This window comes from Peromyscus maniculatus, chromosome 4 (assembly GCF_049852395.1).
Source record: "Peromyscus maniculatus bairdii isolate BWxNUB_F1_BW_parent chromosome 4, HU_Pman_BW_mat_3.1, whole genome shotgun sequence".
NCBI lineage: Eukaryota > Metazoa > Chordata > Mammalia > Rodentia > Cricetidae > Peromyscus > Peromyscus maniculatus.
In genome coordinates, this window is record NC_134855.1 from 79,931,325 (window position 1) to 79,957,752 (window position 26,428).

The 26,428-nt window shown below is 54.9% G+C and overlaps 2 protein-coding genes across 2 annotated transcripts in view; one reads left to right on the plus strand and one right to left on the minus strand.

Moving 5' to 3' along the window:
• Abtb2 (ankyrin repeat and BTB domain containing 2) overlaps nt 1-15,116 on the plus strand; it is a 166,044-nt gene extending 150,928 nt beyond the window's left edge. Inside the window, exons 6-17 of the mRNA XM_006983624.4 lie at nt 1,101-1,190; nt 1,780-1,881; nt 3,589-3,685; nt 4,083-4,218; nt 4,995-5,221; nt 6,412-6,590; nt 6,975-7,080; nt 7,292-7,394; nt 8,261-8,351; nt 12,118-12,186; nt 12,669-12,782; nt 13,823-15,116. Of these exons, the coding sequence (XP_006983686.2) occupies nt 1,101-1,190; nt 1,780-1,881; nt 3,589-3,685; nt 4,083-4,218; nt 4,995-5,221; nt 6,412-6,590; nt 6,975-7,080; nt 7,292-7,394; nt 8,261-8,351; nt 12,118-12,186; nt 12,669-12,782; nt 13,823-14,020 (1,512 nt within the window). The 3' untranslated portion in view covers nt 14,021-15,116. The remainder of the gene's footprint in view (nt 1-1,100; nt 1,191-1,779; nt 1,882-3,588; nt 3,686-4,082; nt 4,219-4,994; nt 5,222-6,411; nt 6,591-6,974; nt 7,081-7,291; nt 7,395-8,260; nt 8,352-12,117; nt 12,187-12,668; nt 12,783-13,822) is intronic.
• Nucleotides 15,117-18,833: 3,717 nt separating this feature from the next.
• The window catches only part of Nat10 (N-acetyltransferase 10), a 40,340-nt gene continuing 32,745 nt past the window's right edge, over nt 18,834-26,428 (minus strand). Inside the window, exons 22-29 of the mRNA XM_006975896.4 lie at nt 25,861-25,957; nt 25,667-25,777; nt 24,473-24,645; nt 23,886-24,005; nt 23,318-23,416; nt 22,715-22,788; nt 22,222-22,305; nt 18,834-19,544 (exon numbers count right to left, since the gene is read on the minus strand). Coding sequence (XP_006975958.2) covers nt 19,436-19,544; nt 22,222-22,305; nt 22,715-22,788; nt 23,318-23,416; nt 23,886-24,005; nt 24,473-24,645; nt 25,667-25,777; nt 25,861-25,957 — 867 coding nt within the window. The 3' untranslated portion in view covers nt 18,834-19,435. The remainder of the gene's footprint in view (nt 19,545-22,221; nt 22,306-22,714; nt 22,789-23,317; nt 23,417-23,885; nt 24,006-24,472; nt 24,646-25,666; nt 25,778-25,860; nt 25,958-26,428) is intronic.

Consider the following 26,428-nt stretch of genomic DNA (forward strand, 5'->3'; position numbering starts at 1 on the left):
CCTTCTCCAGCTCTTGGCCTGGTTTATGCTCTGGATGTGTACAGATGTGTGGAGAAAAAAAAAAGTCATTGTGTACTTTGTGTGTGTGTGAGTGGGGAGCAAAGCCAAATTCCCATCATGCCACCACTGTCTTCTGTAGATGCTCAGCACTGTCGCTCCCTGAGCCTTGGCATTTAGAGGCAGATGCATAGGTAAACAGTCCGCTCGCCCCGTGATTAATCTCAAGCCATTTCCTTATCTCCAGGAACTAGACAAGGATTTATGAGCGAAGACGATCTTCCCTCCACACAAATAACCTAATAAATAATATCACAGAGCACCAGGCAAATGCTTGCCAGGATCCAGCTGTGGAATGCACTTTCCACCGCTGTCTCTGCCATCATACTCCCAGCTCTGCTAACTGTGCTGACTGCCCGCAGATACAGTGAGGGAATGGACACACTTGCAGTGTGCTCTGGGGTGCTCATCGGCTCAAGATATGGTCAAACACATCTTCACAGAGACGCTGCTGAGCCCAAGCTTTAACAATTCATGTAGACCTGAGTTCTGATCCAAGTTCCGGCTCTTGTTTGTTATAGGACCTTGGACAATTAACTCCTCTTTTCTGCCCCACGTGCATACAGTGAGGATAACAGGAGTAGACAACACCCCCACACACACACACATCGCCATAGGAACAGCACAGTGATTACATGAGATACTGCACAGTGGACTGACTTCCTCTAGTAAGTTCAGGCACTGGCCTGTTGTGTGCAGTATAGTGCTTACTGTTAATTAGCTCTCACTCTGTATGCACTTTGTGTATGCTAATACCCTTCTGCAACCAGCTGAGGCACACACTGTTTCTTAACTCTAAGATGGAGAAACTGAGGCAGAGAGAACACTTTGGGCCTGGAATCTGACTGCAGTACCCACAATGTGGCCATATATTTCACCCCTATGCTATCCATGGTGCTTGTGGAAATGCCCCACCCCCACCCCCGGAGCTTAAGATGCACAAGGCCCAGGACAGCCCCTGAGGAGCAGCTGGGCAGAGACCTGTGGGGTATGTGACTCTGTGTTCTGTCTCTGGGGACTCAGCATCTGCCTTTCATTTACAGGGTATGACGCCGCTGATGTATGCCTGTGCTGCTGGAGATGAAGCCATGGTCCAGATGCTAATTGATGCCGGGGCAAACTTAGATATACAGGTAAAAGGAAAGTCCTGCAGCCAGGCTGGGTGTGGTATTTTCAGACATACTCAGAAGGTGTGTTTCCTTAGCCTAGAAATGGGCACCAAGACCACAGAAAAGAGCCAGGCGTGGTGGCACATGCCTGTAACCCCAGCACTCTGAAGACTATAGAAGGAAGATCCCAAGTTGATGCCAGCCTGTGGTACCTAGGGAAACCCTGTTTAAAAACAAGCCAAGAAAGATGGTGGTCAGAGCAGAGAGCACTTTCCTCCAGATGTGGGCTGAAGGAGCTGAGTGGAGACAGTGCCCGTTGCTCCATTTTCATAGTCCTTGTCCTCTATTGTGACTCTAATCCCTGACTGCCCCTGTCTCCTTCTAATACCTAAAGCGCCCCCCTCTGTCTTCTTTTGCTGACGGTAGACATCACTAGATGGGCACTTACCCTCTTCTTTTGAACCTTGCCCACACAAGCGCTCTCAGCAGACATTACCAAGCAAATGTTAATGTCACTGTCCTCACGATGTACCCCGCAAGCTAAGGTACCTGTGTCATCTGCTGTGGGATGTCACCTGTCTAGGAAACAGTGGTGATTTGTTGTATTTTTCAGGTTCCGAGCAACTCTCCCAGGCATCCCTCCATCCACCCGGACAGCAGGCACTGGACCTCACTGACGTTTGCAGTGCTGCATGGACACATCTCTGTAGTGCAGGTGGGCTCCTGTGAACTGCAGCATGGGCTGCGGCTCCCCGGCTGGGCTGGGCCCCATACTCAGCCCTGGCCAGAGACACTGCTCCAGGCCAGGGTCCGTCCACCTGACCAATGAAGCTCACCTGGTTTGCCTTGGGGTTAGTTTAAGGACACCTGTAGAATTGGAAGAGGAGATCCAGACCCAAGCAGCGTCTCTCCCAGGTTGTCCCGAAAGACCTGGACTTCAGTCTGCTCGATTTCACACTTCCAGCCCTCTTCGGGCCACATGCTCTTCCCTCAGAGCTGGCTCTGCATCATGGTGTCCTTCAGTCCTGTCCGTCCCCATCTCCCAGTTCCTGAGACAGGACAGATGGCACAGGTCGTGTGTCAAGCGAAGCTTCATTGTTGCCCACCTTGGCTGCTGTGTCTGGCATCACAGTGAGGTGATGGTTCTAGAAGCACAAGTTGTGGGCAGAAGAGGAACCAGTGCCATAGCACTCAGCTCACAGGACCTGTGGTCAGGAAGGTCTGCAGGACTTCACGGAGCGCCCCCTGGGGTGGGCACATCCTCCTCCTCCTCCTCTTCCAGGCCGAGGCCTCTGGGAGTAGTGCAGCCAGGCTTACCTGTGGCCGTCAGCAGAGCCTGGCACGCAGCCAGCACTCTGTAGGTGATGGTTGGTTGGCCGCTTGGCTACTACACCCAGTCTGCTCTGTAGTCGCTGCCTTCCCAGAGCTGCAGCCTCAGTCCAGGCCGGGCCTGTGGGTTGTGCCCTGAGCTGGCCCGGTGCCCAGTTTCATCCGGCGGTTCTCCACCCCCACTGCCTTGCCTCGGCAGCGAGCACATCTGGTTTCTGACGGACAAGTCTCCAGCAGATACAGGCCTTCCCTGTGCCCACGCCCTGCAGGGGAGCGTGGAGCTCACCTGGGCTCCTCGGATCTGTTTGACCTGGGGTGGGGGGGGGGTGCTCAGACTTGAGGTGTGTGTCTCCAGGAGCCTGGGGGTGTCCGAAGCAGGTCTCCTCTACAGCAGAATGCAGACAACACCCCTGCCCCAAGGCAGACCCTTCGGGAAGAGATAACCCTGTCTCATCTGACCCCTGGCAAAGCTGTCCTTGCTAGAATGAGGTCACTTAGACCCCTGGCCAGCCTGCAGCGTTCTGCTTCTCCCCACCCCTAGCCAGCCTGGGGAGCTGTGGTAGGACTCCAGGAAGGAGTCCACACGCTGCTGGTTCTGACCTCAGTGGGCTGGGCATTGTATAATTTCATCTCAGCCATGCTGCCAGGCAGTCTCTTCCCCCACTTTGTAGATCCGGAAGACTGAGGCTCAAGCCACTCTAGGCAGTGGCCAGTGCTGTACCCCATGCTTTCTTGCCAGCTACTGTTCATGACCTCGGGTCCCTCTAGGGATATCAGGTGGCACTTCCCTCTCCTGCTGATCTATGTGAGTTCTCCAGAAGGTCCCTGAAGCTGATTGAAGGGAACGCATTGAAAAGAGAAAAAGAGTTGAAGGTCGTCACAGTTTAGGGGCTTTGTGCTTGGCCACATGAGTGGAGATGACGGTCACAGAAATGCAGATAGCCCCCTGAGGGTGACCAGGCATCCTCAGTCTCCAGTGTGAGCCATTTCTTGGTCAGGTAGTTGGAGACTTGCAGGTCCCACCCCCTGGAGCACTCCCCCCTCCCCAGGCACCCTGCTGTGCTCAGTAGCGCCTTCTTCCTGTCCCTGACAGCTGCTGCTAGATGCTGGTGCTAACGTGGAGGGCTCGGCCGTGAACAGTGGGGAGGACAGCTGTGCCGAGACACCCCTGCAGCTGGCCTCTGCAGCTGGTAGGTGCACTGCTTTCTCACATCACTGTGAGATGCTCTAGCCTGGTCACCCTGGCTGGTGACTGGGTTACATGCTACCTCTGGGAACCCTTCAGGTCGCTCCCTCTAGGCTCCTGGGAGGGGTTCCTTCCCTCTACATCCCAGTGTTTTTGCTGAGCATGGGGGCCAGTAGGGCGGGGAGCACTCCCCTCCTGAGGCCCTAGGCAGGGTCCTGTGGTAGGACACAGGCACCTTCTCCGACCTCTCACTTGCATCCTTATCGTCCCTGATTGTGACTGTGCCCCCCACCATCACCACACATTCCGAGGACCAGATCTTGGAGACCCCCCCCCCGTCTGCCCCCATCCTGGTTCCCCTACTCGGATACTAGCCCACCAAATTTGTCACTGTCTTTCAGGGAACTACGAGCTGGTCAGCTTGCTGCTGAGCCGAGGCGCTGACCCCCTCCTCAGCATGCTGGAAGCCAATGGCATGGCCTCTTCCCTCCACGAGGAGATGAACTGCTTCAGCCACTCGGCTGCGCATGGCCACAGGTACAAACCGGGGGTGCCTGCCCGAAGGAACCAGGAACATTGAGATAGGCTCACAGGAGCCTGGGCTTCCAGAGGCTGCAGAGGAGCCAGGCCTGGTGACCTTTCCGATGTCAACCAGGATGATGAAGGTTCTCGGTCAGCATGGAGGCCCAAGGCTTTGGAAACCTGGAAACACTGGATGAGTTGCTGGGTCCTGACCCACTGGCACTGACCGAGACCTGCACCTCCCATACTGGGGCAGTCCACCCCGTCTTTAGCCAAGCAGTTACCCCTGTAGCTGCCGGGGCCACTCAGGACCACACTCCTCTGTGGAGTTGGTGCTCATTTTCTAACACCTGTGGTGGTCCAGAATATCCCTAGGGTTTCCACTCGGAGCATGGGCCAGCCAGGGTTGGTAGGCTTGGTCATTGTGGGGTAGGTTGCTGAGGAGGGGCTGCTGTACCGTGTTCTGGGTGCGTCTGGTACCTTTGCATCAGACTGGCACCAGCCCCAGGAGAGGGTGACCCTGGCACCCTGTCTTAAGGTGGCAAGGCAGTTAGGGCTCAGAGGGGTAGAAGAGCCTGAGAAGTGCAGAGCTGACTCCTCAGTCATACCAGGACAGAAGAACGGTAGGGTCCCTGGCCTCTCCACGTCCGGGAGTGAGGAATGCTGCGGGCCCTCCGCTGCCCCCCGAAGTAACCCACCGTGGCCACAGGGCTCTAGACTATAGCTCAGGTGGGCACTGTCCATCCATCTCGGGGAGCCTGGGGCTCACCTTGCTATCTCTTGGCCTACAGGAATGTCCTGCGGAAGCTCCTGACTCAGCCACAGCAGGCTAAGGCCGATGTGCTGTCCCTGGAAGAGATCCTGGCTGAGGGTGTGGAAGACAGTGACACCTCGAGCCAGGGCAGCAGCGAGGGGCCCGTGAGGCTCAGCCGGACCCGCACCAAGGCCCTGCAGGAGGCCATGTACTACAGCGCCGAGCACGGCTATGTGGACATCACCATGGAGCTGAGGGCCCTGGGTGAGACTGTGCCCACGGGAACGGTCACTGCACTGCCCTCGGGGTCCCCGTCTGCGCGCGGGCCCGCTCCCCTTTCTGATGGAACTTCAGAAGTCCTGTTAGGACCCTGAAGACTACAAAGATGTCAGAGTGTCTGGTTGCTCAGCCAGCTCTCTAGTCCTGGGATCTGAACCTGTGGGCTTGTGTCCTCCAGGGAGGCTCGTCATCTGGATGGACTTGAACCAGATCCTGTTAGCTGTACCCCACGTGATCTCTCCAAGCCTCACTGTCCACCTCCCTGTGGGTTTGTGCTGATGACCCTCAACTAAGAATAGGATGTTGTCAGCTAGAGCTCCAGGCATGGCCGCGTTATCATGGGGCCAGATGCACAAGCCCCTGGATCGGTGGTTCTCAATTTTCCTGCTGCTGCGACCCTTTAATACAGTTCCTCAGGTTGTGGTGACCCCAACCATAAAACCATTTTTGTTGCTGCCTCATAACTGTAATTTTGCTGCTGTTATGAACTGTAATATAATATCTGTGTTTTCCGATGGTCTTAGGCGACCCCTGTGAAAGGCTCGTTCGGCCCCAAAGGAGCCATGGTCCACAGGTTGAGAACCACTGCCCTAGGGCCTGGCCATCAAAGCTCAGGCAGCCCCAGAGGCATCACTGGGATGTAACTGGTTTTGTCGTGCATTTAACACACTAGTTTTAAGTTGCCCCTCTGGCCCCAGACTCAGTCCAGGGAGCTCCAGTGAACACTCATGCCCACTGTGCACAGAGACACAGTGAGCTAGCTGCTGTGAACTCCTCCACGATGGGACCCAGTCCACTTCTGGCTCTGTACTGGAGGAGAGTGTTCTATCCTTGAGTGCCCCGCATATTTTCTGGGTCTATCTGGTCATCCCTCCCAAACGGGTTCTTCTCAGCAAATAAATTCTAGGGGCCAAGAACCAATAGGCCCTGAACTTGGCAGAGGGCCTTCCTAATGTCATCTGATGAAAAGCCAAAGCATCCTGTGCCCTGCCAGCTGGGCCTAACAGGAAGTCCAAGCTCTGTCCACCAAGCTCAGCTGAGGGGCATGAAGCACCCAGTGGGGCAGGGGACCCCATGTCATGGGCCATGGAGGCAGAGCCCACCCTGGGGCAGGTGTGGTCTACAGGCTCTGCTTTACTGGGGGGGGAATGACAGCTGCCCTTCTCTCGGGCCAGGTGTCCCCTGGAAGCTGCACATCTGGATAGAGTCTCTGCGGACCTCCTTCTCACAGTCACGGTCCTCGGTGGTGCAGGGCCTCCTGAGGGATTTCAGCTCCATCAAGGAGGAGGAGTACAACGAGGAGCTGGCGACGGAAGGCTTGCAGCTCCTGTTTGACATCCTCAAGAGCAGCAAAGTGAGTGGGCCTGGGGCTCAGAGCGCCCCGGGTTCCAGATCCTAGGGCGGTCATAGAAACTTACATGCCCAGGCATCCCCAACACATGGACCCCCAGGCAGCCCCCGGCACATGGACAAACACCTCCTCAACACCCAGAGTTGCACTGCCTGGCTGCCAGAGGGCAGAGGCCATGGCAGTCTGGAGCCCAGCCAGAGCAGCCATTTGGGAGATCACAGATGAAGTGACAGTCCTTTCTGGCCCAGTCAGATCCGGCAGGATCAAACAACAGCGGCTGCTCTGATCCCGGCCTGGGGTTTTGAAACAAGCCTGATGTAGCCAGCGCCAGCTGCAGGCAGCCAGCCACATGTGTGTGCTGACAGTCCTTTCCACGTCTCCCCACAGAACGACTCCGTCCTCCAGCAGCTGGCCACCATCTTCACACACTGCTATGGCAACAGCCCCATCCCCAGCATCCCGGAGATCCGGAAGACCCTGCCAGCCAGGCTAGGTGTGGGCCCATCCCCACTCGGGCTTGTCCCGTGCACCCCTCTTCCCTTTCTCCCCATCGCTTTTGCCTCCTTTTCTGTTCCCAAGGGCCAAGGCCCTAGCCTCAGTTTCTCTATTTCTCCTCTGTGTCCTCTGCCCCGCCGCCCCCCCCAGCCCTCTCAGAAACCCCAGAGATGGACACCCCGCCACCCTCTTTGTCTTCCCACCCACAGATCCTCACTTTCTGAACAACAAGGAGATGTCAGACGTGACTTTCCTGGTGGAAGGGAAGCTGTTCTACGCACACAAAGTCCTTTTGGTGACAGCGTCCAACAGGTAGGCAGCCTGGAGAGCAGCGCCGGCCCCAGGGACACAGCACGTCTTTCAGCGTTGAGGCATGTGGTGTGAGTCTTCTGGGGAGGTGTAGACAAGCATATGTCCACCCCAGATAGGACTAATGGGTGAGTCCACCGAAGTCTAACTTAGAAAACCAGTGAGGGGTTTTGTTTTGTTTTGGGGTGTGTGTGCAGTATTTAAAGGGGATGATGTCCTAGAGTCAGCCCCAGCATGAAAGCTGCATCTCTGAAGTTCAGGGCCTCACTTGCCCAGTCTTTTCTTCCCAGGGGCCATTGCTGCCTATGGAACCTTAGGGGGACAGTGTAAATTTTGTAAGTTTCAGGAGCTTCCTCAGAGCTGCTTTGTTTACTTCCGAACCTTATTGCACCTGCTTTGGAATAAAGCTACACCAGGTGACAGGCATGCTGGAGAACAGGGACCAAGGGGACATTGTAGCCTCTGCCCCGTGGTAATGGAGCTCCCAGCAGCCCCCGGAGCACAAGGTGGACTGGACTGGTTGCAGCAGGAGCAGAGCCCAGCATGCCAGGGGAGTTCTGAGGGCTGCTTTCTGCTCCGTTACTGCAGCTGACAATTAGAATACAGAAGAATTCTGGAATAGAGGGCCAGCGTTCCCCCCCCACACACACACAGGCTTCAGATCACTGTGCAGGGACTGGTGGTCGGGACAGAGCTGGGCCCAGCGGTCAGCCCAGGATGATGTAAGATGTCACCTGCCAAACGTTAGCTTGGGGACAGGACAGTCATTTGTAGTGTCCCCTCTCCCAGAAGCTGCTCAAATGGCGGTGCTGTCGGCACAGCAGGGGGTCAGGGCCACGTTTATGCCCCACCTTCTCACCTTGTTCCAGGTTCAAGACCTTAATGACCAATAAATCAGAGCAGGATGGGGACAGCAGCAAAACCATTGAGATCAGCGACATCAAGTACCACATCTTCCAGGTATGTGGGCCTCAAGAGCTGTGCTCTCATTGGACGTCCCTCTGCACAGCCCATCCTGGGCCTTGTCCATCTGGTCGCTCTGTCCTCTAGGCCTGTGTGATTTACCAAGTCAGTGATCTCAAGGGAGCCAGCCAGTCTTGCCCTGAGCCAAACTGACCCACCGTGAGGCCGGGCAGCCTGCAGATAGACATAAAGGATGGACACATGCTGCCCCCAAGGTGTGCAGGCCCCATTTTGTAGTGAGCTGCTGAAAGCTCACTGGAAATGCAGTGGCCCGGACCAGTCGGCAGTGAAGGTACAGGCTGCCCTGCTCCCCAAGAGTCCACTCCAGTCCCGCTGGCCAGATAGGAAGAGCACGGGGAGCCAGTCGGCCTTTGGACTCCAGTTGCAGCACATGGCGGGGGTCTGGAGCTAAGAGGCACTTTCCAGAAAATGGGGCTTGCCAGGCCCCAGGTGTACATGTTTGGGGGAGTTGGACTCAGGCCCGTAGATCCCCCGTCAAGGCAATGACCACACAGAGGCCCAGAGGCCTCAGGTAGGCAGTCCTGGGCCCTGCCTTGCTCCGGGCAGAGTTAGATCTCACGGGAAGGATCACAGAATCCCTATCCACCATCACTAAGAAGTACCCAGAGCCACCATCTACAGCACCCCGCCCTCTGTGCCACCGTCCTTAAGGCCCGGTGTGGTGGCAAGCACTTCCAACCCAGCCCTCAGAGGCTGAAGCAGGAGGCTCACATGCTTGAGGCTAGAGTGGACTACAGTGTGAGGTCCTCAGAGCCTCCCCAAATGCAGTCCTCCATCCTCCTCTTAGTCACTGCTTTGCCATAGCCCCTGGGATGGAGGAAGTAAGATGGGGCCACCCTCGGGGAGACAGGGCTGTGACTGTTGTCAGCGAGTGTAGGACAAGGGAAGGCACTTCCTGGAAAAGTGACAGCCAGGCTGTGGTGTCAACAACCAGTTAACAGGACGTACAGTGTCCCAGAGCCAGAGCCTGGAGTCTGGAACTCCAGCCCCAGGACACGGGAGCTCCAGGAAGGGGGGCGCTGAGCACTGACGCTGCATTTTTAAATGATTTTGGTGGGGTACAGAGGGAAGGCATGCCACTGTATGCAGGAGCGTGCTCCTCGCACTGAGTGAGGCCTGGGGGCAGGCACCCTTACCCACGGCACAGTCTCACTGGCTCAACGGAGACGTCTTAGACATCGCTCACAGTATTTCACCTGCTCCTCGCTCAGCCTCACAGCACGGTCCGAGGTCTGTCCCCATCTCGGTGGATGAGGAGTCAGATGTCAAGGAACACACTGGGTAGTGACAGAGCCACTTAAGGCACAGAAGGAGTTTGATAAAAGCTGGGCTTCTAGGTGGAAAAGTAGTGGGACACGGAGGGAAGAAGAGGTGGGGCCTGGGACTCGGTGACTGGGGCTCTGGAGGCAGGGAGGAGAGGCCTGGGGCTTCCGGCCCGAGTGCTAGAGCCCTTCTCTCTCAGCCCTGGGGAGGACAGCTCTAGAAGCTGGTTTGGCCAAGTAGCTCAAAAGTGCAGACGACCGACTGAAACAGGAGGGAGCGCTGTGCTCAGATGTAGGATGGCCCTAGAGAGCCGCAGGGATTGGTGGAAAGGTAGGGCGATGCGTGTGGGCTCAGTCTTGGGGCCAAGGAAGGGCACCTGTGCCAGGACAGGCTGGCAGCTCCTGATGGGGGTAAATGGGGACAGTAGGCCCAACACAGTGGCACACGTGGGCCTTGGAAACGTTAACCCTCAGCTCCTCAACCAGTGTGAGCCAGTTATTCAGATCTGGCCCAGGACACCTACCTGCCTTGTCCCATGGATCCCCTGGGCCCATCTAACTTTAATTATATACTCCAGCACATCAAAAATGCTTTAATGTGTGCATTCCAACATTTTCAGTAGTATAAGGAACTGAGATTTTCTTTTTGTAGTGCTGGAGACGAAACCTAGGGCCTTCTGCTTGCTAGACAAGCACTCTGTCACTGAGCTACATCCCAGAACTGCTGGTCCACCTCTGTCACAACTGAGGGAGCGTATCCAGGTCTGAGACTTTGTCCTGGTGGCGGAGGAGACACACAGCACTCGGGGACAGACGCTACTGAGCCACTGTGTGGTGGCTGTGCAGGCTCCAGCCTGGGCTGCAGAAGCCGTGAGAGCCTGGCTTCCCGATGGGAGTCAGCCAGTACCTGGCCCAGCCGCCCGCATGCTGACAGGCTTTCTCCTAGACCCTCTGGTGCCTCTCCAGCCTGAGGGCCGGTCCTAACAGAGTCTGCCTGTGCCGGCTGGAGCCTTGTTTACTCACACGCCTGCCAGCGCCTTGCTGGGGCTGTTTCTTCAGCCAACCAGAGAGAACTGTTTTCCTCTTTCCAACTGGGAACCTCACCAGGTTCCAGTGTAATGGCAGTATTTGTGATACAAACCTCAGAACTCAATATAGCTCCTGGGCCTGTCCATGGAATCCCAGCACCCACTTCCTGAGAGCCCCGGGCAGGTCCCAGCCAGGCCACAAAGCGATCTGCCAAGGTATCTGAATGTGGCCTGCTTATTAGACAGTTGTCCCTGGTACACTCACCCGCTCAGCTCCAGAGACTAGTTTGGCATTTGAGATGGAGTCTTACTGTGTAGAGCAGACTAGCCTTGAACTTGCCATCCTCCTTCAGTGTTGGATTACAGACCTGTACCAACATGCCTGGCCATATGTAGAATGCATTTTTTTTTTTTTTTTTTTTTTTTTTTGGTTTTTCGAGACAGGGTTTCTCTGTGTAGCTTTGCGCCTTTCCTGGGACTCACTTGGTAGTCCAGGCTGGCCTCGAACTCACAGAGATCCACCTGGCTCTGCCTCCCAAGTGCTGGGATTAAAGGCGTGCGCCACCACCGCCCGGCATAGAATGCATTTTATACTTGTATTTTGCTCTGAGATGGGGTGTCCCGGACTGGCCTGGTGATGTGTGGTCCAGGGGGGGCCTCAAACTTGAGCAGTCCTCCCAGCTAAACTTTCTGAGTGCTGGGATTGTAGGCATGCACCAGCACACAGGGTTCACATGTAAATTCTGTACAGAAGCAGCAATGAGCACACTGCATGGGGGTGGGGTGGGGAAACCCTGCTGTGGGATCAGAACCCCGAGTCATTGAGACCAGTCACCTTCCCTCCTGGGCTATAGGGCTTGCACAGGGTTTTAAAAGCTCATTGTCATGGCAGGGCAGCCGAAGGTCTCAGAGTTGGCAGCACACATGGGCAGCCCACAGGCAGTGTTCACACAGGTCACACCTGGGCAGCCCACAGGCAGCGTTCACACAGGTCACACCTGGGCAGCCCACAGGCAGCGTTCACACAGGTCAAACCTGGGCAGTCCACAGGTGGTGTTCACACAGGTCACACCTGGGCAGCCCACAGGCAGCGTTCACACAGGTCACACATGGGCAGCCCACGGGTGGCGTTCACACAGGTCACACCTGGGCAGCCCACAGGCGGCATTCACACAGGTCACACATGGGCAGCCCACGGGTGGCGTTCACACAGGTCACACCTGGGCAGCCCACAGGCAGTGTTCACACAGGTCACACCTGGGCAGCCCACAGGCGGCGTTCACACAGGTCACACCTGGGCAGCCCACAGGCAGTGTTCACACAGGTCACACCTGGGCAGCCCACAGGCGGCGTTCACACAGGTCACACCTGGGCAGCCCACAGGCGGCGTTCACACAGGTCACACCTGGGCAGTCCGTGGGTGGCGTTCACACAGGTCTGCTTCCACTGCAGATGCTGATGCAGTACCTTTACTATGGAGGAACAGAGTCCATGGAGATCCCCACTGCTGACATCCTGCAGGTAAGAGCAGGGTATGCGCCCAGAATCCTCCAGACCTTCAGCCCTCAGCCCTGATCTCAGATACACATGGGGACCTATTGCCTGAAGTAAGTAAGGCACTTACTAGAGACCAGAGACTGGGCACACTCTCAAGCCCAGCTTTCTTGGCCTTGCGTGTGGTTAGAGAGGAACAACTCAGCAGGATGGTTCGGGCCAGGAGCAAACAGTAGCCGAGCCTCCTGCTCACCAGTGGCTAAAGCACACAGCTCGGGCTCGTGTAGGTAAATACCCTAGCTTGTAGCCCAAGAGCTCTTTTGAGGTCGGAATCTCGGCCCACATCGGTCACCCATCCTGTACCTCTCACATCCCAGCTACTACCAAGATGCCGAGAGCAGAACCATTTCCCGGCCGCCATCTCTTCTCAGGCTAGTCTGGCAGGAGGGCTGGGTCCTGGGGCTTGGGAGGAAGCCTTCATTACCAAGAGGCCTGCTTTCCCCTGCCAGCTGCTGTCAGCTGCCAACCTGTTCCAGCTGGATGCCCTGCAGAGACACTGTGAGATCCTGTGCTCCCAGACCCTCAGCGTGGAGAGTGCCGTCAACACCTACAAATATGCCAAGGTAAAGGCTGGGGATGCCCAGCCACTGCCCACCGCTCTGCAGGGAAATGCACGAGACCAGACATGAAGGGCAGTGGAGGGGCTGAGGGCGCTTGACGCTCCAGCTGGAGTCTCTGGCGTGGTGACACTGGCTTAGGCCCCGGATCAGAAGTCGGTTGATTTAGAACCATCTTTACACCTGGGCCACCTACCTCGGAAGCACATCAGCCACCTCACCACTTCACTTCCCCCTCTGCTACCCTGTTTCCGTCTGGGGCAGTAGCATCCTCCGGGCTTCTCCACATCCTGTCTTCCCATGCAACCTCCTGCTTCCTTCAAAAGTAGGAAACCATCCAGCCCCAACTTCTGCCCGCCCAAGGTTGTTGGCTGCTTGCAGACTACAGAAGCCAGACCATAACATGCTTGACAAGACTCCCAAGATCTCTCCTTCATTTCCCTTGCCAGCCTGTTCCCGCCCCAGGGCTCCTGTGACTGACAACTCTTCCCTCTTCCTGTAGGGCACTTCCCAAGACCAGCCAGCCATGTCTTCATCAGATGGTGGCCCTAGGTCTCAGAAAGCCTTTATTGTCCATCTGCAATCACCTGGCTTGTCTCGCTGATTCCTTGGGTTTTGTCCTCCCTGTCCCAAAATGTTCACTCCAAAAATGCCTGAGAGGGACCTCACCACCCATGCTCAGAGCCACACTCAAAACCAGGGCTTGGTACTTGTTGAATTGGCACAGCAGCTTTGGCGCATTGCCCGTGACACTCCTGTGGCCTTGTGCTGGGCAGTGCGTGGTCACTACACTTAGGAAAGGAGCCGTTCGATAAGGGTGGCATCTGTGCCACAGGTATTGAGAAGGATAGGCCAGGGACTCGCTAGTGCTCAGGTGACTTAGACCAGGCACGCCCAGGAGACGCTCACAGAAGGGAAGGTAGCTTCCGCAGGCAGGCAGGGCCGTCTCCCGAGGCTGAGGCTGAGCCCTGTTGGGAGTAGGTGACCTCTGAAGGCTGGGGCAGGTATACGAAGGCCCTGGGCCTCATTTCTCTTCCTATCCACAGATCCACAACGCCCCCGAGCTGGCCCTATTCTGTGAGGGCTTCTTCCTGAAGCACATGAAGGCCCTGCTGGAGCAGGATGCCTTCCGGCAGCTCATCTATGGCCGGAGCAGCAAAGTCCAGGGCCTGGACCCACTGCAGGACCTGCAGAGCACCCTAGCTGAGCGAGTGCATTCTGTCTACGTCACCTCCAGGGTGTGAGGCAGAGTGGAGGGTGACTGCTATCCGTGGGTGTGCAGAGGTCTGCTAAGACCAGGAACACAGCCACCCGTGACACCCTCAGCGGAGGGAGGCCTATAAGGCCCCCTTTGGAGCTAGGCTCATGGGGTTCGTCCTGCTCTTCCCTCAGATAACCCTCTGTGGTGTTGACTCATCCTCGGGTGGGCAGAGCCCACTTCTCTGTTGCTCAGCCAGTAACTGGCAAGGGGGTGTGACACCGTTTGCACCTTGAGGGCCACCCTGTGTCCTCTCCTCCAGAGGTTCAGCAGCAAGCGCCAGCTCCACCCATCTACCTGGCTGGGGCTGTGAGGAGCATGGGCATTCTCATGAATGCCGAGAACGTATCCTGAGCCCCAGGCCACTAAATGCAATAGCTGGTATGTTTTCCTAAATGCCACCCAGAGAAAAGGCTTTCCAAATCCTGTCCCCCAAGCTGTGCCTTTGAAAGGGCGGGAGGCCTGTCTGTGAGGACTGGGCCTCCGGTGGCCCTCCCTGCAAGACTACTAACTTGGAGTCTGAGCTCAGCGCTTCTGAGTTGAGGGTAGGATGGGGTACAGTACAGGAACACAGGACCTCAGCTCTTGCTGCTACAGCTGGCAGCCAAAGCAAAGAGGCAGGCTCTAGAACCCGCGCCAGGTTCTAGTGTCTGGAGACTCAGGCAGAAGTGCTTCCGTGGCCTCAAGTGCAAGGCTCCTTTCACTCAGGACTGGAGTGCAAGAGCACACTTCTCCCTGGGATCTGTGACTCTTGGGCATGAAGGACGGGGCCTTGGAAGAGAAGGAAGGGGTGTCCCTCCCCTCCTGCCCTCGGTCTTGGCTTCCCATGCTCTGCCCTGTGCATGGACAGATGTTGGGACAGCATCAAGAACAGCTACCTTAGAAACTATTTATTCGTCAGAAGCCCCTGGGGCTTGCAATCCTGGAAAATATTTTCAACTCGCTGCTTGTGCTGGATGTACAAAAGAATGAGTGGTATTTTATTGCTGTAATATTGTATGATACTGTAACTATACCTTCATGTTGTCACTTACTGTAAATGTACTATGGTTTTATCAACAATAAACACTCATTAACAATGACCTTGACATCTGCTCCTGATGAAAGAAGATGAGTTGAGAGCTGGAGAGGAGTCCCATGGACCATGGGGGAACCCAGAGCTGCGTCTGCTGCCGGGCAGAAGGACCCACAACGGCTGCCATACAGCCATGCACTCACTTGCCCGGGGCTCAACCGGACTGCCCTTAGATGGGTCCATTTCTTCACCTGGGAATGAGGCTGATGAAAATTTGTATGTGCCATTGGGCTAGAGCAGGACAGACTGGAGAGACCCATCTGTGGCTCTCTCTGACCTCATGGCCCATAAGGTAAGGAGGGTGACATGAGGACGCTACTTAAGCGCTTGCGGACCTGTCCCAGCTCCACACTGCATGGTCTGATGAGAAGCACCTGGTAGGCACGATCAGGCGTTCAAGGCCAGCCTGGGCTAGGACTCTTAGCTAAACAGTCCACCCCCACTTCTTGGTAAGATCACTGGGAACTGAACCCAAGGGACTACCTAAGTTTAGTAGCATCCTGGAACTCTAGTTGGAAGACACAGACTCTAGGAACCAGTCCCAGGAAAGGCACATTTCCTAGCTCTACTAAGGTAGAGGCCAGGCAGAGTGGCTTGAGTCTCAGTTTAGGACTCGGCAGTGAGGGTGTCCTGTACATATGTACCACAGTGCCCTCTGGGGGCCACAGGAAGGAGATGCCGTCCTCAGTAACACCCTGTGAAGGTGGAGCATGAGAGGTCTGGAGTATCTGATCACTCCACCTACACTGGGTGTGCTTACAACCTGGCTCCAATCAGTTCCTCTGCAGAGGTGTTAGGAGGGGGTTAGCCCTCTAGGCTTATATATAATAGACGCACTTTTAAACGAATAATTACTCATTTAAAAAACATTATTGGAGCCGGGCGTTGGTGGCGCACGCCTTTAATCCCAGCACTCGGGAGGCAGAGCCAGGTGGATCGCTGTGAGTTCGAGGCCAGCCTGGGCTACCAAGTGAGCTCCAGGAAAGGCGCAAAACTACGCAGAGAAACCCTGTCTCGAAAAACCAAAAAAAAAAAAAAAAACATTATTGGGGCTAGAAATAGCTCGATGGGACACTTGCTGTGGAAGCATAAGGGTCCGAGCTGGGTGTAGCCATGTGCACCCCTGTAACCATAGTCAGTACTGTGGGGGCCATAGATAGGGTCATTGTGGCTTGCTGGCTGCCAGTCTCTCTCCAGGTTCGGTAAGAGACCCTCTCAAAGGAATAAAGTGGAGAGTGACAGATTACACACAGGTATGCTTACCCACATCCACACACACATTTTTGTAGGACCTAAAACTAACAGCAACAGGAGTATGTGGTCACTTACCCCAGGGCAGCTACTCAAGGTCACGGGAGCCACTCTGCCAGCCTCTTGCGGCTACCAGCTGAATAGGAAGAAGCAAAGTCCTTGGGTCACCAGGGCTGGCTGTATCAGCAGTGTACCCAGGGACAGCAGACAAGACAGAATCTGTGCAGCAGGTGTCTGAGATCGCTCTACCAACACAGACGCCACCAGGGCCACCAAAGCAAACACTAAGACTCCAGGCTTCCCCAGCCTCTCTCCACTAAGCTGGGTTCCTCTCTTCTTAGGAGTCCCCTGTACAGATGCAGGGCTGGCAAACCAGAAAGCTCCTTTTGCACAATGCCTGGGATTAAGCAGTTGTTTACAGAATCCAAGGCAACCCCTTTCCCTGTAGCCCGAAGTCACATACTCAGATGCAAAAGGCTTTCTAGACCCATGCCTTTCTCCAGGCCCACACAAGCTGCTGGGTTGTAATGGCTTTAGATGAGCCTACATTTTCCCAGGGTGACTGTCACCTGTCTTGCCCCCTTCTAGCCCCAGCACAAGTATCCACACTCCTTGTGTCTCTTGGTCATTCCAGCATGCTCTGGGATTGCCAGGGCCAGATGAGCAGTGGGAACAGTACAACAGGCCGGCATCAGCCTCTCACAGCTTAGGGGTGAAGGAACCCTCTTTGTTCAAATATTGTCAGCCCTTTTCCCATCCTGGTGACACATGCAGAGCTGGCCCATCTTATTTCACTTCGAAAGTGACATTTCCTGAGAGAAAGGAGCTTTACAGATGTCTTTCTGTTGGGGGCCAGATGGTGAGGTCTGAAGGAGGCATGCCCTTTCAGGTTTGGAGGAGACCATGCCAAGACCTGCTTAGGACACAGGAGAAGGACCTGGACTGCACACAGCAGGTGGGGGCATTTGCTTCCTTTTGTGTCCTGAGAAGCCATCCTGACCAAGCTGAGAAGCACCTTGCCCAAGACCATTCCTACTGAGAGCTGGGCACCTCCAGCTGCCAGGCACAGACTGGGGGGCTCACGTGTCTGGTTAGCTCAAGCTTATTTCAGAGTATGGCCCGCCATTCTATCACCCCAGAGTAGCCCCTGGGAGCAACCAGAACCCAGACTGGGCCCACTGTTAGAGTTGGACACTGTTCTAAGCAAATCCTGTCTCGGCCTCCCCACCCCTAAGCCATTGTTCTTCATGGCTGGAATGTGAGTGCCATCACTGCCACTCAATTGTGACCCTCTTGGCCTGGAGCAAGGTGAAGCCACATGTCATTCTGTTGAACAGAATATCCAATATCAAGAGAATTAACTTCAGGCAGACAGGTCTCTTGAGTTTGAAGCCAGCCTAGTTTACAGAGCGAGTTCCAGGACAGCCAGGGGCTACATAGAGAAACCCTGTCTTAAAAAAACCAGAGAGACAAAGACAGAAAGAGAGAGATGGAGAGAACTAGAGACAGACCAAAAGAGAAAATGAATTAATTCTGGAAGCTGTAAAGTCCAAGACTAAGAGGCAGAATCTAATGAGGGCCTTGATGGTGGCGACTCTGTGTCACTACCACATGTAGTAGTGATGACTCTGTGTCCCCATGTGTGACAAGAAGGTTCCTCTACGGCATAGCAGGCTTTTATAATAGGCCTACCCTCGAGTTAATCCACTAAAGCCCTCTTAACTGCTCCACACGGAGACGGGACATGTGGAGCACACTGTGCCCAAGATCTCAAAGGGGCACAGAGAGGAGCCATGGCCAAGTTCACAAGGGCGGGCCTGGCCTTACCACCCTTGGCCTTGCAGCCTGGACAGAGGCAGTGGGCAGTTTTAGGGGCTGGGGTGCAAGCTATCCAAGTCTTCTCCACTAGCTCCTGCATTCTGGTTTCTGGCCATGCTCTCGAATCTTCCTGAACAGCAGGCTTGGGAGACTGACCACCCAAGGAAACAGTGAAAAAGATCCCTTCCTGGCTCCTCAACAAGCTCCCTGCAGACCAGCGGAAGGGGTGCAGCCCTCAGGTGGGCACAAAGCCTCTCCCACAGGGTGAGCCATTTCTCATTACCTGTTGGTCCAAACGCTTCCTTCCCTCCTTGTCTATTAGACTCCACCAGCTAGCGCTGAACGAATGTGCAGTCACCACCAGACACGGCCAGGTTACGTGTGACACCACCAGGTCACTTACACCACCAGACACGGGCCAGGGCACATGTGACACCACCAGGTCACTCCTGTCTCTAACAAACAGGATGGACCGTAGGACCCAGCAGGAGCCAGCTAACTCTCAAGGTGACTCCAGTGCCACTGCGTACCTGTCACATCTCTCGAAGGTGCCTAGGCTGGAACTCTGGCTCCACAGCACACCCATGGCCTTGATACCTAGGCCTCCACTTCTGACCTGGCAACCAAAACTCACCAGAAGAAACAGGGAAACATGCAACTTTCACAGATGTAGACTTTATGAGCACCACAGGCAAACGGTCTATGGTGTGTCACTTATTGAAAATAGATATTCTTTCCCTCCCTCACTTCTGCTAGCAAGAGTCTTTCTTGATAGTCTCTCCAAACGAAGAGGTAACCAAAAGGCATTTCATTTAGGTGCTCAGACATTGCAGCCTACCTAAGGACTCAGGCGTTCCTGGGACACGGAGGACGCAGATTCACTGCAGCCAGGAACGGAACAGAAGGACAGAAGTCCTGCTGACCTGGGCCTCAGTGCTGGCACAAGTCTGCAGTGAGACAGAGCACTGCACAAGGAGGCTGTGTACTGGGAGGTGCCGAAGGCCAGGAGCCTGTGCGGCATCCCCGAGTGGGAAGAGCCTGGAAGAAAACCTGGCCCGAAGTGAAACCGTGGCCCTGGCGTGAGTGACAGCCCCGGCAGGGCCAGAGCCTCCCTGCCCACCAAGTTCTAAGCTGGAGACGGAGTCTTCAGCCACGGAGGACAGAGGGAATCACGGGCCGGCCTCTGCTGAGGACTCATTACTGTCCCACGGCTGCCCAGCCGAACACAGCTCAAGTCCGGCGTCTCCTCCAGGCTCGCTACTTCTTCCGCTTCAGTTTCGAGTCCTTCCTGTTGTTCATGTCTCTCTTCCTCGACTTCTTGTTCTGTTTGGGTTCTTGTTTTGTTTCCAATTTCCTTTTCTTGTCACTGGAGGAAAAACCACAGCACCAGAGACAGAAAGAGAAAGCGTTAACAGCACAGATCTGCAACACCAGCGGCTGCTGTCTGAAAAACGACCCTCGGCCCACAAACTCGTCACCCAGACCCGTCCCCTGCAAACCTCCAGGGATAGGAGGCTTCATGCAGGGCTGGGACCACGTCACAAGGTCAGGCTGACTACGGGCAGCATCTGCAGAGTTCTCCTCAGAGCACTAAGGTCTCCTATCATAAGAGCTCGAATATCTAAGTTCCATGACAGACCATTCCCACCACAAAGACCCCCGACATCACCCCAGGGACCCTAAAGGCAGTTCTTAGCACAGACACAGGATCTTCAAGGAAAGCCTGTGTCCTTCCTGAGGCACTGCCATTAGCTGATTTTTCCTAAATCAATAGCATAAACCCCCAGTAGTAGTGACTTGGGAGTCACTGCCTCATGCCAGGGTAACCTTCCAGTCAGAAGCCCTTGGAGATAAGATTCTTTCATGGCATTTTGCCCTGGGAACAGACTCCCTATGAGGAGAGCATCCGGAGACTCTAACATTACAAACATCAAGTACCTCGTGGAGAAATTAATAAGATAGGTAAGGGGCTGGAGAGATGGCTCAATGGTTGACAATGAGCCACTACTGTTTTTTTGTTACGAAACCAGGGTCTTCAGGGTCTTTCTATGTAGCTCTGACTGGCCTGGAACTCACTCGACTAGGCTAGCCCTGAAATCACAAAAATCTGCTTGCTTGCCTCTGCCTCCTGAGTGCTGAGATTAAAAATGTGCACCACCGTGCCCAGCTCAGAGCACTGCTTTTGCAGAAGATCAGGGTTCAGCTCCCAGTGCCCACACAGTAGCTCACAACTACTGTTAACTCCAGCTCCAGGGATCTAACTCCCTCTTCTTGCCTCCACAGGCACCGGGCACACACACACACCACACACACCACACACACACACACACACACACACACACACACACGCACAACACTCAGAAAATTCTTATTTAAAAAAAGGGACGGAGCAGCAGGCCTCAAGGAACATCCAAGGACAGACTGAGTACTTCACCTCACCACCTGCATTCCAGGTCCTGAGTCCATGGACCACATGGGCTGGCATGACTCACAAGGCCCTCACCAGCAATCTCAGTGGGAGCTGAGGGACAGACCCGCTCTGCAGAGCTCAGAGCCAGGAGTCTCCACAGCAGGCTTATTCCCAGGCCTTTTTTGACAATCAAGCCACTGGCATGGCTAGAGCATGAGGAAGCTTCTTACATTTGTCACAGTGTTCAAACCAGAGTTCAGGCTGACAGCAGGCCCACAGGCCCCTGGAGGATCTGGCTGCCACCAACACTGGACCCTTCAAAGTGCTGGAGTGACTTACGGAGATGGTGTGGCAATCCCTGCCTTTTTGGAATTCATCACTCAGACAACCTTCCCAACGCTCCCACAATAGCAACTCTTAGAGAAGCCATCAGTAGGTAACTATGGCAATGCCAACAATTCACATTTCCCACAAGCCCAAAGCAGCTGTGCCAGCTCATGTGTGCAGGCCCTGGGCACACACACAGCTCTCCTGGTAGTCCGGAGGGCAACGGCACCACCATCTGCAAATTCATCACTTTGCCGCTGAGATACTGGGAGGAAAGGTGCCTGGTGACCTCAGGATGCCTGGGGCACCCAAGGAAGTCAAACTGTCTTCACTGAGCACTGGTCCTCCTCTGCCTTTGCCCTCTGTCTCCTGCATTGTTCTGCTTCTCAGACGGCACGAGTCAGGAGGGGACCATAGTAACTGCAGAGGCAGACACCAGAGATGGGACTGGCCAAAACGAAAACAGGTCTTTCTCAAGACTTAGCTTGGAGGGGCTCAAGAGACGGCTCAGAGGTTAAGAGCACTGACTGCTGCTCTCCAGAGGACCAGGGTTCAATCCCCAGCACCCACATGGCAGCTCACAACTGTCTATAGCTCCCGTTCCAGGGGATCCGGCACCCTCACACAGGCATACATGTAGGCAAAACACCAATGCACATAAAATAAAAATAAATTAAAAAAAAAAAAAAAAAGACTTATCTTGGTGAAGGACCCACCTAGCACATACAAGGCCCTAGGCATTGAAAAAAGAAAAAAACATAGCCAAAAACTTAAATCCAAACCCATACTATTATTCATTTCAAACACATTATTTTTCAGTTTCTCCATTTTTAATTTTTGTTATGGGAAGTGTCAACAAAATGGAAAGGACTCTAGGACCCAGGGCTCTGAGAAGCAGCGGCTCAGAGGAAGTGCAATTGGTGACTCATGACAGTCTGCAGTGGACAGCCCTGACCAACGCTGGCATCTTCACTGCCGTAAAGAAGTCATGCAGACACTTGGCCCCTGTGCCACTGTTCACGGCTCACACAGCACAGCACACAGCACAGCACACAGCACAGACCACAGCACAGCACAGGCCACAGCACAGCCCCGCTCTGTCAGGCTGGCCCCAAGAGCTCAGCCCTGGCCTGCTGCCGAGCAGAGAAGAGATCCGAGCCTACGATGCTGCCTGGTTGGCAGATGAGCTACCGAGGGGACTCGAGAGGAAGGAGGGGACAGGACACCTCCCTTGGCATGTGCTCCCGCCTCCTGCTCCCAGGAAGGCTACAGAGCCTCCTGGACGTGTGGGGGACACAGCCCTTACCTTTTCAAACTAACGATGGAGGCGTTCTGCCCAGCTTTGCTCAAAGCCTCGTTCCACTCTTCGTCGTCCCCACGGATTATGTATCTGTAAAGAGCCCGTCAAAAGAGACCGCTTAAGAGAAATATGAAGGCGACAAGACGCCCACAGCAGCCGCTTCCAGGATTCTGGAGCGGGGAGCTCGGGTGGTAGAACCCTTCAAACGATTTTCAAAAATTCACAGGCAAAAGCCAAACCTGGAGAAGGGACTACTCAAAGTGGATGTTCTGCTCAACATCCCTCCTGGAGGGGCCTGAGGAGCAACACAACCCACGTGATCAAGAGAGCACAACTCTGGGTCCAGGGAAATGGACAGACTTTGAGGTCTCCACTGCAGTGCTCCTGAAACCGTTTCTGAGTATGTGGGGCCTGGGGTAGGAGACCCCCGGAGCAGACTCTGCAGGCCGCGGAGGCCAGGGAAGAACTCTTGGTTTCCCGTGAGCGGGAGGAGCCTTACTGAGAGAAGTCCATGTCCTTCAGCCTCCCCACGTCTTTCTTGTGCTTCTCCTGGAATTCCTTTGCTGCTTCATCCTGTGGTCCACAGGCAGAGGAGAGGGTCAGAGACGAGGAGTTCACACAGCCCAGGAGACAGGGAAGCAGGGTGTGACAAGGAGGAAAGACACTTCCCTCCGAGGTACCCTCAGAACACTAGAAGCAGCTACTGGAGTTTCACAGTGTGCACACCCATCAAGCATGCATCTGGAGAAGTATCTGAAAGGGTAGCCAACGTCTGCACCAATCCTGCTCAATCCTACACTCCCACACTCAGGAGGAGGCATGACGTGAGAGCCACGCTGCCTTAGACCTGCAGAATGCTGCCCCTTAGCTGGACTTGTGCAAAGGACCAGCTTTTTTAGTTGTTTCTTTTGAGGAAGTCTTGTTCTGTACCCCAGGCTGATCAGAAAATCTAGCTCAAGCTGGCTTTGATCTGGAACAGTTCTCCTGCCTCTCAGAGTACAGGGTGCCAGGCATGCACCAGCACCTGCAGCCTGCAGGACAGGTCTGAAGCCGTGGAGGAGGACAGGCTACATTTGCAGCCACAGGGAACACAGGGACGTACCAGGTCATCACTCAGGGTCTTCATTGTGGGCTCCATGACCACATCCTTCACTGCCACCATCTGCTCCTCGATGGCCTTTTCCTGAACATCATTGAACAGCTACCAAGACAACATGAAGGAAGAAAGATGCAGGAGCAGCAGGGGTCAGTCACTCACTCCTCACCAAGGCATTCAGATCTTAAGGAAGAGCATTCAGAGCAATGCTCCGGACCTTAGGCACACAGATGCTCACATGGCGAGCATAGAAACAGGCTGGGGCATACCAAATTCCAGCAGTGATCTCTCTAGGATGGAATCCAGCCCTTCACAGACACTGGCTGACACTCCAACACCCCCCACCTGTGTGTGTGTGTGTGTGTGTGTGTGTGTGTGTGTGTGTGTGTGTGTGTGTGTGAGAGAGAGAGAGAGAGAGAGAGAGAGAGAGAGAGAGAGAGAGAGAGAGAGAGAGAGAGAGAGAGAGATCTGCAGCAAATACATCTAAATTTTAGTACTTGTTAAAAACAAAGAGTGGGCATGTTGTGTTAGTGGAAAAAGACCAAAACCCTGCCTGTTCCTGGACCAAGGTTACCTTCACAACTTTGCGGATGATCCGGTTGAAAAGCCCCATCAACTGGCCTGAGGGTAGCTCGATCTCCTTTTCCAGCTGATCCACAGACTTGTGCTGCAGGCCAATTCCCAAGAGAAGAGCCTGGAGGAAGGAGAATCAACTGGCTTTGAAGACAGCCTTTCCCGCTAAAACAGCCCTGAGAATGGAACTGTCTTTTGATGAGGCTATCCGGCAGGAACAGAGAGCGGTAGTGCTGATCTGGTCTCTTCTCTTTCATCCTGTTACTAAGGCACCAAGAAACACGCCCTCCTGAAATGCTCTCTAGCTCAGACTGTCCTGACGGACACACTTCACAACTGCAGCCTGAGTCAGGGCAGCCTGGGCTTCCGCTAAGGCAGCCAGTGGGGTGGGGAGCGTGGGCTCCAAGCGCAGCAAATCTGCTTGCTAACCACAGCTCCAAGACTCACCTCGGCCTGCAGGTGAGAAGGACCAGCATCGGCTCTGCCGGAGCTCCCGGCACAAAGCCACCTCTAAGCACTCAGCCAACGGCCCGGCACCAACAACCCCACCGCCCTCCGCTCTCCCTCCTGGAGGCTCAGGGGACCTACCGACTGGGCAGCGGACAGGGCAAGGTCCCCGAGCTGGTTCAGGAAGTACAGGCGGGAAATGGCTGGGATAAGGTCCATGATGAGATGGTAATCAACCATGTTCCGAGAGTACATCTCCAGCCGCTTCAGGTCATAGGGCAGGAAAAGCGCCTCCAGATGCTCCCGGCCTAGGGCTGCACGTGTGACAAGAGCCACTGAGTCAGGGCAGTCTGCAGCCCTCACAGGACAGGACCCACCACACAAGCCACCCGGGAAGGGGCCGGCCGGGGGGCTCAGCGGTTAAGAGCCTGCACACGTTGCTCCTGCAGAGGACCCAGACTCAGTGCCCAGAACTCACGTTAGTTCACAACCACCCACAACTCCTCGGCCCTCTTTGACCTCCACGGGCACCAGGCACACACGTGGTGCACCTGTACACACGCAGACAAAATAAATAGTCTACACATAAACCTCTGAAAAGGATTTTTTGAAATATCTTGCCGTCGATATAATCCTGAGCTGGCAGTGCAGAAGCCACCAATATGTGGGGTCAAAGAAAGGCCCCCCATGCCCTAGCAGTCCAAGGACACACCGCCACCTCCCCATTTCACTCTTCCTCCAGATTCAGCTTAGGGAAGTGCATGCTCTGCCCAGCCCAAAGAACCCAGATTTCCCCAATGAAATACAGTCAGCAAGAGTTAAGTAAACACACACATAGGAACATGTGTGTGGACATAGATATACACCTACATAAAAAAGTACATAGATACAGATAAAACTGTTACCAGGAAGAAAAGGACCTCTTACACACCTTTGTAAATTTTCACCCAACTACACTGATTAATATGCATAAAGCTCTTCTACACAGTGGCCCCAGATAGCTGATGGCATATTCTTAGTGCAATTTCACAGTTGAGGAAACAGAGCCCCAGAGTCTGACGAGCTCCTTCAGAGCCCAGGTTTCAACCAGGTTCCACAGCGAACCACTGTATGAACTTCCCTTACACCTGCGACCTATCCAGTCACAGCCTGGACAGAGGCCAGGCTTGGGGACAGAGGCCAGGCTTGGGAACAGAGGCCAGGCTTGGGAACAGAGGCCAGGCTTGGGGACAGAGGCCAGGCTTGGGAACAGAGGCCAGGCTTGGGAACAGGCCTAGTCCACCTGGAGAGACTGCAGACTAGACAAGGCCCTCAGCTCCTGGGCTAGCAGCTCACCTGGCTGGGCTGGCTTCGCGATGTTCCTGTTCTGAAGGATGTTCAGGGACAGGGCCGGGGAGAAGGAGCTGAACTGGTAAGACAGCAGGGCCAGGAAGCGCCTTCGAAAATCTGCAGGGCACAGCGGCAGTTAGCAGTCTAGAGGGCCCTGGGCTGCCACCTCCCTGCCCCTTCTCCACTCCACTGGCCCTCACCTTTCCAAAATGCTGCAAGCCAAGCTCCCTGCTCAGCCTCGTCCTCATCAGCCAGTGTCTTCAGCATGATGCATGAGTGTTCTCCAGTCAGGTCGTTCTAGGGAACACACATTCATTCCTGCTTGGCACCAACAACCCCTTTCTCAGAGCGTCCCATGGTGGTTAAGAGCAACCGCACAGCGAACGGCTTGGTGCTCCCACACTGCCCTGTGGCCTCAGTTCACACCTGCGCTTCTTTCTAGTGTTCAACCTGCAGGCCACCTCCTATAAGGCCGTGGAAATGGAGCAGGCCCGGCAAGTCTCCAGGTCGGGCCTGACTTCTGCCCCGCACCCACTCCTTGCAGGCAGACTCTGAACTCAGGGCTTCAATAGGCAGCATCCTGTCAGCGCATTCTTGGTGTTTATACGGCAGGAACTTCCCCACAAACCCAGAGACTCTAAGCTGGCAGCCGTGTACACACACAGGCCTCTGTGTGGGAGAGACGGCCTGGCTATGTAGCGTAGGCAGCAGATCTAAAGCCCCGATGCTTCAAGCTTCACTCAGTGGTGAGGTGGTGAAGGCCACCCT